An 11549-nucleotide genomic window follows, 5' to 3' on the forward strand; every position below is an offset into this window, starting at 1 on the left:
AACCAAACGACTTTCACCGATGAGCGCTTTTTTGTTTATATAATGAATAAAGGATGACAGATTTCAATTTACTCACGTTCTGTTGTCGTGAAAAGTTGTACCAAAAGTTGTTGACAGTTACATATCCAGCATATTTCTGAAAACTTTGCATTTGCGACAATGTGAAATAGGCTCATTAAGGGCTTGTTGTCTGCTCATATTTTGAACATTATGGACGAGGAAGCACCAGTTATCTACGGGCTTGAATTTCAGGTGGGACAACAATATGCTGACAAGTCTGACGATGTCATGACTACTCTTTTGAGATTAATAGTAGTTACGTCATCATTGAAAAGCCAAATTGTCTTTGGAAAGGCATTACACGTAACATGCTTCTCAATCTGTGGCTGAATGTGGGCTTTCACTAGAAAATGGTAAACATTCACCAGGTTTCATCATGCCTCATCAAGCTCATGAAAACCAAACGCAAACTCTCCTAGTTCTCTACAAACATACCATGATTAGTTTCAGTCGAACAGCTAAGACGCTTTTGATATTAGTGGGAAGGGTAAGTGCAGTCACTAAATCTTTGGTAACAAGAATTTAGATTCCCTTTTTGATCATGCCCCCATTGGACACCATTTGTTTGTCAATCACTCATTTTCAATCCTTTGTGCTGTAGCATGTTGGCTGGCTGTCTTATGTCGGGAAAATCAATAAATTTTAGATTGCTTTAGAGAAAATGGCAACAGCATATATGTATTAAAGTAAATAATAAGGCCTTGATTATTTGTCAAAGTACAGATAGTCTCCTGTATTTGGGGAATAATGCAAATTATTCAGTAACCTTAATTTTTACATTCAGGCTCACAACATGAGTTCAATCCTCCATGTGTCACTTATGTTGAAAACTGGAGAACTGTGGCAGGTAGTGAACTGCTCCTAAAATATTTCTAAATATGGAAATTAGTTGAATTACATACAACTACTGGTGTCTATTTCCATCTGTAATTAGGAGACCTACACACTTACTTTGGTATAATCCTCTCCAAGCATGTTAGAAATGTTGTCACTAGTTTGTTGAGGAGTGAGGCTTTGCATTGATGTACATACCTTAAAAATTTAATTCTAGATGATCTCATTTGCATGTTTATCAAATCATGATACCAAATTGATCAGATTGGTATGTATATTTAACTAAATTCATTGAAGATATCATTGATGAACAAGAGATTCCGAACCACAGAACATTCTTGGTTAAAATCTGCTTCTCTGGTTTTTTTTTTTGGTTTTTTTTTTATATATGAGAGAGTTCTTCTGTCTCAGTCCCTTAATTAGGCAGTTTTGTATACTGGTAACTGTGAATACAGATTCAGCAAGAAAGAATTCATCTTGCCACCACCGTTTGTCTAAGAACAAAAGCAACTTTGGAATTGATAGGACACCATTTTTGACCTCAGGTTAACTTGTCCTTCTTGAGTGACTTTTCATTGACTAGTAAGCATCCAATATTTTGCAGGTAGGGTATTAAGGAATGTATTTACCAGGTCAGTAATGAATTTTCCCTATAGGCAAGGAACAAAGAATTTAATATTAATTTAATATTAAATATTATTAATATTAAGTTAATGCAGTTTCTTCTCCTTCAGGCTCGTGCACTTACTGCACAGACTGCTGAGACAGACAGTATACGATTCCTGGTGGGCACTCAATCACTGAGAGCTGAAAACCAGGTAGGTAATTCTTTTGAGTCACATTAATCATTTGTATTTTAAAACAGTAGGGCTGTAGTACTCAACTATGTCCGTTTCAACAAGCCTAGTTTTGATGGAAATTTCATTCATCTTTTGTGGCAGGACTCTGAATATTTCCTTTGGCAAATACATATTTATAAATTTTATCTCAGTTCACCCAAGTGGTCAGTGATTTATTGTGCAGAGTTAGTTCCCTTGGTTGTTCCAAGAGTTGCTGATGGTGGGTTCAAATCCCAGAACACCCAAAGTAGGAATTATATATTACAAACCTTAGCTTAACAGGACTCCACTGTATGAAAGCTTAAAGGGTTCTTTATGATATGAAACTGAAGTGATGTTCAAGATGTTGTAAGAGCAAACTTTAACACATACTGCAATTATTTGTTCCAGACTCTCAGAAATTCTGCAGGTGTCAGTGGATATATTATCTATATAGTGTCATTGAAAAAGGCTGAGACATTCACCATATATTTAGCACAAAACAATTTTCTTCGATTGTTATGGCATTTCTGAATTAAATGTCTCTATATTACCTATTTCTAATGGTGCAATCATACATCTGTACTTTATGCATTTTGACAGGAAGTGCATGTGTTTCTGTGTTTGACACTAACACTGGTCCATGTGTTATTTGGGTTGGTTGATTTGTTGTTTAATGCCCATTCAGCAATATTCCAGCAATATTGCGGCGGTTTGTAAATAAAATAGTCTGGACACGACAATCCAGTGATCAACAGGGTGAGCACTAAGTTATGTAACTGGGATACAATGACGTGTTAACCAGTTCAGTGAGCCTGACCTCTCTTTTCCCAATAGTTGCCTTGCGTCTTATTTTGTCTTTATATTGACTGTTTGAGTGTTTCACATGATATTGTCACATTTTTGTTCTCTGTTCAACAGATTCACCATATTGACTTTGATGATGAAAACAATCTGATAAACAAAAATGTCTATGTCCATCGTGAAGGTGAAATCTGGTCTATGAGTGCATCAACATTTGACAAAACTCTACTGTCAACATGCTACAATAACAGTGAGTCAGTATTTTTGTATCAAGACACTAAAGATGTCATGGTTTTGATGTCTTGGTGTCTCAGATCAAGTTGAATGGTGGCTTTAATTCTTTATTTTGTCACACTGTCAAGGCAATCCTTATTTTTAACTGCAAATGTTTCTTTGAATAATAAACACTGTTCTTATGAAATAACTTTTGTGTCTGAATAACCTATATACTTGCATAATTTATGAATTATGTGATCTCCCTGTCAGCTGCCGATGCCAAGTCTGAGCTGCGATCTGCTGTATGGCAGCTCCCAGAGAGCTTCAACTCGAGCAATGTAGTTGATGACCAGTCCAACTCCCATGAATCATTGCAGCTTGTGTGTCACCTGGATACCAGCCAGTTTGGGGATATCAAGGGGTGAGAAGCTTCTCTTTTCACAGGGATGCATTACTTGTGTGTGTGGAACATGAGTAAATTAGGATGACCATGTGATTGCATGAGCAAATGATGGAGTATATAATGTGAGGGCATGAGTACATGATGGAGTATATAATTTGAGGGCATGAGTACATGATGGAGTATATAATTTGAGGGCATGAGTAAATGATGGAGTATATGATGTGAGGGCATGAGTAAATGATGGAGTATATAATGTGAGGGCATGAGTACATGATGGAGCATATAATGTGAGGGCATGTGTAAATGATGGAGTATATAATGTGAGGGCATGTGTAAATGATGGAGTATATAATGTGAGGGCATGTGTAAATGATGGAGTATATAATGTGAGGGCATGTGTAAATGATGGAGTATATAATGTGAGGGCATGAGTAAATGATGGAGTATATAATGTGAGGGCATGTGTAAATGATGGAGTATATAATGTGAGGGCATGTGTAAATGATGGAGTATATAATGTGAGGGCATGTGTAAATGATGGAGTATATAATGTGAGGGCATGAGTAAGTGATGGAGCATATAATGTGAGGGCATGTGTAAATGATGGAGTATATAATGTGAGGGCATGTGTAAATGATGGAGTATATAATGTGAGGGCATGAGTAAGTGATGGAGCATATAATGTGAGGGCATGTGTAAATGATGGAGTATGTAATGTGAGGGCATGAGTAAATCATGGAGTAAATAATGTGAGGGCATGTGCAGATGAGTTTCAGTTTATTTTCATGGATGCCCTTGACATTTCTTATTTGTAAAGGATGTCATTGCATAAGTTAACCTAAGCACCATGTCTGCTGTAAGTGTATAAGGTTACTTTGAACAACAGCAATAACGTTCCACTTGGTATACAGGCTTGATTCTAGGCTGTGTCATGCATATAAGCTTGTGTTTTGTCAAGAAGAGCTAAATACATACCAATCTACAAATTATGCATTATACTTCAAGGATATGTTCACTTGTCAGTGTCTCAGAATCTCAGAATCATCATTGTTTTTCTTCCTATTTTAACATTAACGTAAGTCAACAATAATGGCTACAGCATGTACTGATGACAAAATGTCTGTGTCAGGACACTGTGGCACCCAGCTGGGGAGAGTCACACGGTCGTAGGGGTGATGGACACACACATCGTACAGTGGGATCTCGACAGTGCTGCTTCCACAGCCAAGGTAAGATATCTGGTTGAGTGTTCAAGGGACGTTTCATGCTGCTTTGAACAGTATTCCAACACTGTCTTAAGAGATTCTTACATTGTACTCAAGGGTGCAATGGAACTTGGACCCTCAGTGTGACAGTTGAATAATTAAACCCCTCGACTACCTCCAACTACCCACAAACTAGATGATCAGCACACTTCCTCACTAATTAAAGTTAGTGTGAGAGTGAATGCTTTTAGCTCTTTGACCATCCTATCCAATCTTGTTACCTCAACTAGTTACCTCTGCATCAGGTCTCCAAGGTTCACAGCCTCAAGCCAATATAACAATGTAGAAAAGTCCGTAAATTCGAAGATTCAGAAGTAGAAGCAATGGACAAAGTGGGTGTCTATGGAAACTCATTATAACCAGAAAGAACTCATTTCAGACAGGACCAAAGAAAACCAGGCTGTTCCCAAACTCTAGAATCTGTACACTCTTTAAATCATGAACAAGACACTGTCCATAACGTTTGTATCATGATGATAAGAACATTTCACATTTTAAGTGGACCCCAACAGTAGTTATGCAGTATGTAATAGTTGTTGCATTGACTTACCAAGTTAATGTCCCTTTAGAATGTGCTGAGTTCTAATCATTAAAATACAAAATTGTATAAGATAGAGGTTTTTTCATTTCTCTTTATAGTGTGCATAGGCTGATGCCACCTAATGGTTGTTCTTTGGCCAGCCTGCATTTGTTGGCTGCAAAGTTACATGGGACTAATTCTGTCCCAAAATATACCCGACACAAACAGATGATGGTTTCCAAGTAAACAAGAGTGAACAAAATCTGTGTTCAAGAAAAGTCCATCTGTACTCTATGTCCTTTGTCTAAGTTCACAAGTATGTTCCATGTGAAAAGGTACAAGCATACCCAAATCACAATTCATTTCCCTCTAACCTGCTTATAACTGATTTATTGATTTATATATAGTGACAGGTTAATGTTAATGGACTCAGTGTTCTGTAGTTGATTGGATCCACCATTGTGGAGGGGCGTGGTCATCCAAAACTGACATGTGGGCGATGGAACCCTCATCACAACTGTTCTCAGATTGCCACAGCTAACGACACATCCATAAGAGGCTGGGACCTGCGCTCAATGAAGTAAGTTCTTAGAGCGAGTAGATGGGTTCTTTTTTGGCACAGTCAACTTTATTCTAAGTCTTTCCTGTCAGACAGTAAATAATCAAGTCTCAGTCAGCTAAACAAGTGGTTGTTGCATAAATGTCAGTTCACACTTAGACAGGGCTCCAGATAAGGACCACATTGGTGTATGTATGTAGACAAAATATGCACGATAGGGAGGAAATTATTTCGAAAACATAGCAGATACACACCACAGCAATGGTGTTCAGTCTTAGAATCATTTACAGACATATTTATCTAAAACATATCAATTTCATTTCAAACAGTGTCCCATCTTTGAATTTATGCGACACATTGGGATTTCCATAGTCATGTTTCGGGAATACTGGTATCTATGGTTAAATTTGATTGGTCAAAATTGCACTCGTGTATGGCAGCACAGAGACAAATTACAAGTTTCTTGCAGTAACATGTCTGTACTTCAACGGCTTGTAAAGAGTCAAGTTATCAAATTGCTGTATGTATAAGCTTACCATTATCACTTGTTCGTCTTGTCATAGTCACACTCAGTTAATGCCAATCAGTGTGTCAGTAAATGTACTCTATAGGTTTTCCAGTTCTCCTATGTTGAAGAAATAAGGAGTATGTACTCCTGATGTTGAAAAATTATCTGGAGCTGTGCTTCGAGGTACGATGACAAACAAACAGAAACAACTCTTGCCTTACTTCAGTCTGTGAAGTTTTTGGTCTCATACGTAATATTCACCTGTTAAATATTGGTGCCTTAGTTGATGATTACCCTGAGTGAAATGCATTTTGTTATTAAAAAAGATTTTTTAAACAAATTGTCCCTATAAATGGTGTTGATTTGTCATTTGCTTCTGAATATGTTTAAGATCATTTACATGTCTATGAAACTGACAAAAACCTGATGCTTATTCATGACCTTTATACTCGATGTAGTCATTATTACTTGCAGCTAACATCATATCTGTGTTTTGTGGTTGCATTAAAGTTGTGATGAGTCAGACCTACACGAATTTCATCAGTCTTTGCATGTTATGATGATATGCTATAAAAGAATTGAAATATCTGACTCTGTGCACCACCCACAGACAAGTGTACCACATGGAGAACGCTCATGCCCAGCTGGTGCGAGACCTTGACTTCAACCCCAACAAGCAGTACTACATGGCCACGTGTGGGGATGACTGTAAGGTGAAGTTCTGGGACACACGCAACACAACAGAGCCACTCATGGTCTTCTCTGAACATTCTCATTGGTATGTAGCTCATGATAGATAGTAAGGTTGCCTCCCTTCGGCTGGAAAACAATTAAAAACACTACAGAGCCACTAACCATCCTCTTCCAACATGTTTATGATATGATTGTCTAATTTTGTCAGGATAGCAATCAAACAGCGCACAGCCACTCACAGTAATCTTTGAAATTTCACAGTGGTACAAAGCTGCTAAACTGTCTAGTTGTCTCCCTTGGTGAATTGATTATGTTGGTTCTCTCCCTTGCACAAGGAGTTTGTAATAATGTGCTTGGAGACAGCAAGAGGGTAATAAAACTTGTGGATAATAAAACTTTGTGACAAGCAAATACTTGAACCACTCAACCACAGCTGTTGCATATGTCGTTTTTTAGTTACTTGTTACCTGTTGTTGGCAAGTTTCAGATATTTGAATGCCAGCCGTATCTTAATGGTCTTTCTGTTTTAAGATTGTTATCTGTTGTGGGCGAGTTGTGGTTTCAAGCTTTAGCAGTTGGGGTTTTATGGTTATGATGTGAAGTTGACAGCTGTATTGGGTTTGATTATGTTCTTTGTGGGATTGTCAGCTGTGGTTAGCATGGCTTTGTCAGTGAGATGTAAGATTTGACAATCACATTTGATGAAGTCATGTTATGGCTATTGTAGAGACTTCCATGTCTTCTCAGGTGGTGGGCTAGCCTAATGGCTAACGTGCTCGCAGGGACTGGGATAGAGAACTTTGACAATGGGCCATTTCAGAATTATTAGCCACTTTCTGAATTTAGAGTAGGCCGTTGTGTCAATAGTAAACTTCAAAATTTTAATGAGCCATTTTTTGCTCTAATGTGCAAAATGGCGCATGGCCCCTGTCTTTCCCAATCCCTGGTGTTCGCTTATCATACCTAAGACCCACATTTGATTCCCCACATGGGCACAAGGTGTGAAGCCCATTTCCTGGTGTTTCCCTGCCGTGCTATAGCTTCTCCCTTTCACCAGGGTATGGACTGTCCGCTACAATCACTTCCATGACCAGCTCGTCCTCACATCCAGTAGTGACAGTCGAGTAGTCCTCAACAACATCGTGTCCTTGTCCTCTGAACCTTTTGGCCGATTGGTTGAGAAAGATGATGAAGACAGTGAGGAAGAGGATGAAGTGGAGGACAGGTGAGTCGGAGCAGCAGGAGGAGGAGGATGGGTTTTCAACACATTGTTAAGGGGAAGGCTTTCTTCATGTGAGAAGTGGAAGAACTTTCTACATGGGATAAGGAAAGAAAGTTTATTTGAGAGAGGACAGGATGGTTTTTTTTTCAGAATAGATGGGAAGCGCTTCCAGCCTAGGGGTAATGGGAAGGCTTTCTTCAGAAGGGGACAACCTTTTTATTGATAAAGTATTTCATAGGGTTAGAAGAGGAGGTGCCTTCCATAGGTGATAAGGGAATTGATACCTAGAGACAACGAAGAAAGCGTCCTTCTATACATAAAGAGGTATAGGGCCATCTCCTGATGTGAAAAGAAAGTGCATTCTCCAGTGATCGGGAGAAGTGATTTTGCTAGGGGCAAATAGGATTATTTTTATGCACAAGTGATAAGGAAAGAGTTTCTTCAGGTGAGAAGGGAAGGGGCCTTTTCAAACAAGAGGCAGAAAAATTTCCTAACCAAAATAAGATGAGAAGGGGAAACATCTAAAAACTGAAGTGAAAGAATGTGATTCGGGATGGACTTGATGAGAGACAGCATTTGTGCAGGTCACAGGTTCACTCACTCTTTGTATTTGTGCAGACCAAGGGAACCCCCAAAGGATGGCGTTATATCTACATATGAGGAGCATGAAGATAGTGTGTATGCTGTTGACTGGTCAACTGCAGACCCCTGGGTGTTTGCATCTCTCAGTTATGATGGGCGTCTTGTCATTAACCGAGTGCCTCGCACTGAGAAGTACAAGATTCTGCTGTAGACTGATCGACTAACATATCACAGGACAGCCAAGTGCATGTGTATCATGTATATGTTAACACATTCCTGGTGATTTTGTTTTTCTCTGTGAAACAATGTTAAATACCTGTGAAACACATGTCTGTCAGAACAGAGGACAATGTATCCAGATTACAGAGTGCAGGACCATCTCTTGTAAGCACTGCAATCTACATAAACTTACTCTCAGTGTTACACTGAGTCTAACAAACCCTAGCAGAAGGTTGTGTCAGGTAAACTTTGAGCGACCTATGACCGTCAACTAAAAGCGAGACTACTAAATGGATTTAACCTCTTAGACAACTGCTACTGTTGAGGGTTCGGCGGAACATAGAAAACACCCTGACACTTATCTCTCAACAAATGAAAATCAGCATATGACATACATGTTTGACCTGTATCTACACACTTCTGGGTTTCTGTTGATATGGTTACCATTAGCTAATATTTCCATAAGCTGACATCCTTAAATATTGACAAAAACGCTATTTTCAATTATTGTTTACTCACTGTTGTGGCATGCTCCATGTGCCTCACCTGGAAGCAATTGTAGGGAAAATAGCCTTCGGAATCATTCAGGTACAAACCCTTGTGAGGGTAAAAGTTCAAAAGGTATGTGCTAATGTCAACCTTCACAACTTGGTAATCTTTCTTGTGATTGGTTGAGTTTGTTAGACTCAGGGCAGGAGTGTAACGAATAACACTGAGACAAGTTTACTTAGACTAGTAACCACTGGAGCGATGGAGACCTCAGTGGTTAAAGCGTTGGTAACACAGAAGACCTGGGTTCAATTCCCCTCTTGGGTACAATGAGTGAAGCTCACTCCTGGTGTCCCCGCCATGATATTGCTGGAGCAATGCTAAAAGTGGCGTAAAACTTCTCAAAGTCACTGTAACCAGTGGAAACATCAAAGAATATCTTAGTCCTGGACAATTTGTATTGTTCTAGTGTGTACATTGTGTATGTTGTATAGACAGGGGTTGTACCCATGATCAAATGCTCTTCATTCTGAATTAACTTAAATTTATAGCTTGTAAATATATTGTCTCAGATTAAAGGGGTGCACTGTTCAGTTACTCTTTTCAGGGTGTGTAGAAAATATCCAAAAGGTTTCAGATCTGCTTGTCGTTGGATCCCAGTTGTGTAGATTGATGCTAATGATAAAATCACTAGATTGTTTGGTGGAGACTCAGATATTTTCAGACTGGAATGTAGCAGATTGTGTTGTATGATATATTTGACTCCATCAAACAAACAAAAGAACAACAACTGATTGGAATGAGAGCTGTCCATACCAAATTATGTAGATCAATGCTGACAATTTTGATCTGCTTGAAACTTTATTATTTACATGAAGTTGTCATATAGCTCAAACATAGCTCAGTTCAGTGTACAACAAAAAAACAAAGGGAGTTCAAATGTGGGATGTCGGATGAAAAAGATGCAGTTTTGTATGGTTTGGATATACCATATTACTGAATATACCAGTAGACATCAATATTGTATGGTCTCCAAGGAACCTAACATTTGCATTGTATCAGGTGACATGATGATGAGGAACAAATGACTTGAAACTTGAGCCAATAGTTCTGTTTTACTGGAGGTTTTCATGTTGAGCATGAACAAGAAACTCTGAATTCAAAAATATTTTTTGCAAGAACTAACAGGTAGAATGAATGTTTCTTTTGACACATATTTTCTGGGTTAAAACTGGTCCTCAGCAACCCATGCTTGTTGTAAGGAGGGACTACTGGGATCAGATGGGTAGGCTCGCTGCCTTGGTTGACCACATGACATTGTATCCAAATTGTGTAGATGGATGCTCATGCCGTTGATCACTGGATTGTGACTTGATTATTTGTACAGCACCATCACATAGATGGAATGTTGTTGTATATCACTTTAAACTACAAACAGACAAACAAAATGAGACACCTTAATACAAGATTCATGAGGAGACACTAGAGAAAGACAGACCAACCTATATCATGTGGATTTTGTTTGAATATTAAATATGTAATCTTTGTACAACTTTGTGACCATGGTTTTATGATGTCTTGTTACACCTGTTGATGCCAATCTCTGTGTAGAAAACCACCTGGGGTAAACCAGGAATGGTTGTGATTATCCTGTAGTAACAGTAATTGCAAAATTGATCATTTCAGAGTATACTGCATGCATTTCTGTTTGACCAAGGAAGAGAAGCCGGAAGGAAACCATATTTCCTGAAGTCAGGTCCCAACCATAGATCCCAGATTGCAAACAGTTATGTCAGTAGCAGTTAAACTCACAGGATTGTGGAAATATGATGAGATGATGCTGGGCGTGATCTGATGTGTGTCTTTAATGTAGAAATCGACAAAATCCAAAGGACAGGCCGTGAAACCTCTATGGACTATGGGACCTTGTGATCAGACGTTGTCTTTGCAGGCTGAACCAACAGTGTCGATCTGAGAAAAAGATTCCTTACCTTAAAGAATCCCTCTAAACCCACTGTGAATATCTAGTTCAGAACAATTACTGAAATATCACAAAATATTTGTATTGTCACCTGCTTTTGTGGTTAATAGGAAGAGTAGTCGAAATCAGTGCGTAAGTGATATTCCACAAACCACATGTCTGTGTGTAGAGTTGGTGAGACATGGAATTCACTCAAGATCTGCTTCACTGAGTCAAGGGTCGTTCTGGGGCTTTCAGATGGACAGGTTCCATGTACTTTAGGTGCCACTTAACATCATTCAAAATGACAGATATAGTCAGGGGTCCTTGACTAAATGAGTTGCTATCATGATCACGTTCAACAACAGGTGATTAGGTGGTTGGTATCATTTACTTT

The 11549-nt window shown here is 38.7% G+C and overlaps 1 protein-coding gene across 1 annotated transcript; it reads left to right on the forward strand.

The window, feature by feature from the left end:
* Positions 1–147: 147 nt before the first annotated feature.
* Positions 148–9785, forward strand: LOC137291096 (EARP and GARP complex-interacting protein 1-like). The gene is made up of 9 exons (XM_067822378.1): positions 148–252; positions 1629–1712; positions 2634–2766; positions 3003–3153; positions 4265–4364; positions 5364–5500; positions 6598–6765; positions 7738–7905; positions 8521–9785. Exons 1-9 carry the CDS (start codon positions 211–213, stop codon positions 8693–8695), a joined length of 1158 nt encoding a protein of 385 aa, XP_067678479.1. The 5' UTR covers positions 148–210; the 3' UTR covers positions 8696–9785.
* The last annotated feature ends 1764 nt before the right edge of the window (positions 9786–11549 follow it).

This window comes from Haliotis asinina, chromosome 7 (assembly GCF_037392515.1).
Source record: "Haliotis asinina isolate JCU_RB_2024 chromosome 7, JCU_Hal_asi_v2, whole genome shotgun sequence".
NCBI lineage: Eukaryota > Metazoa > Mollusca > Gastropoda > Lepetellida > Haliotidae > Haliotis > Haliotis asinina.

What these genes read in the sequence shown, in the direction of transcription:
- LOC137291096 (XM_067822378.1), top strand. Translation starts at nt 211, where the DNA reads ATGGACGAGGAAGCACCAGTTATCTACGGGCTTGAATTTCAG. An exon ending in GTCAACATGCTACAATAACA is followed by an intron (nt 2,767 to 3,002) that starts GTGAGTCAGTAT and finishes TCTCCCTGTCAG; the next exon opens with CTGCCGATGCCAAGTCTGAG. An exon ending in CAGTTTGGGGATATCAAGGG is followed by an intron (nt 3,154 to 4,264) that starts GTGAGAAGCTTC and finishes TGTCTGTGTCAG; the next exon opens with GACACTGTGGCACCCAGCTG.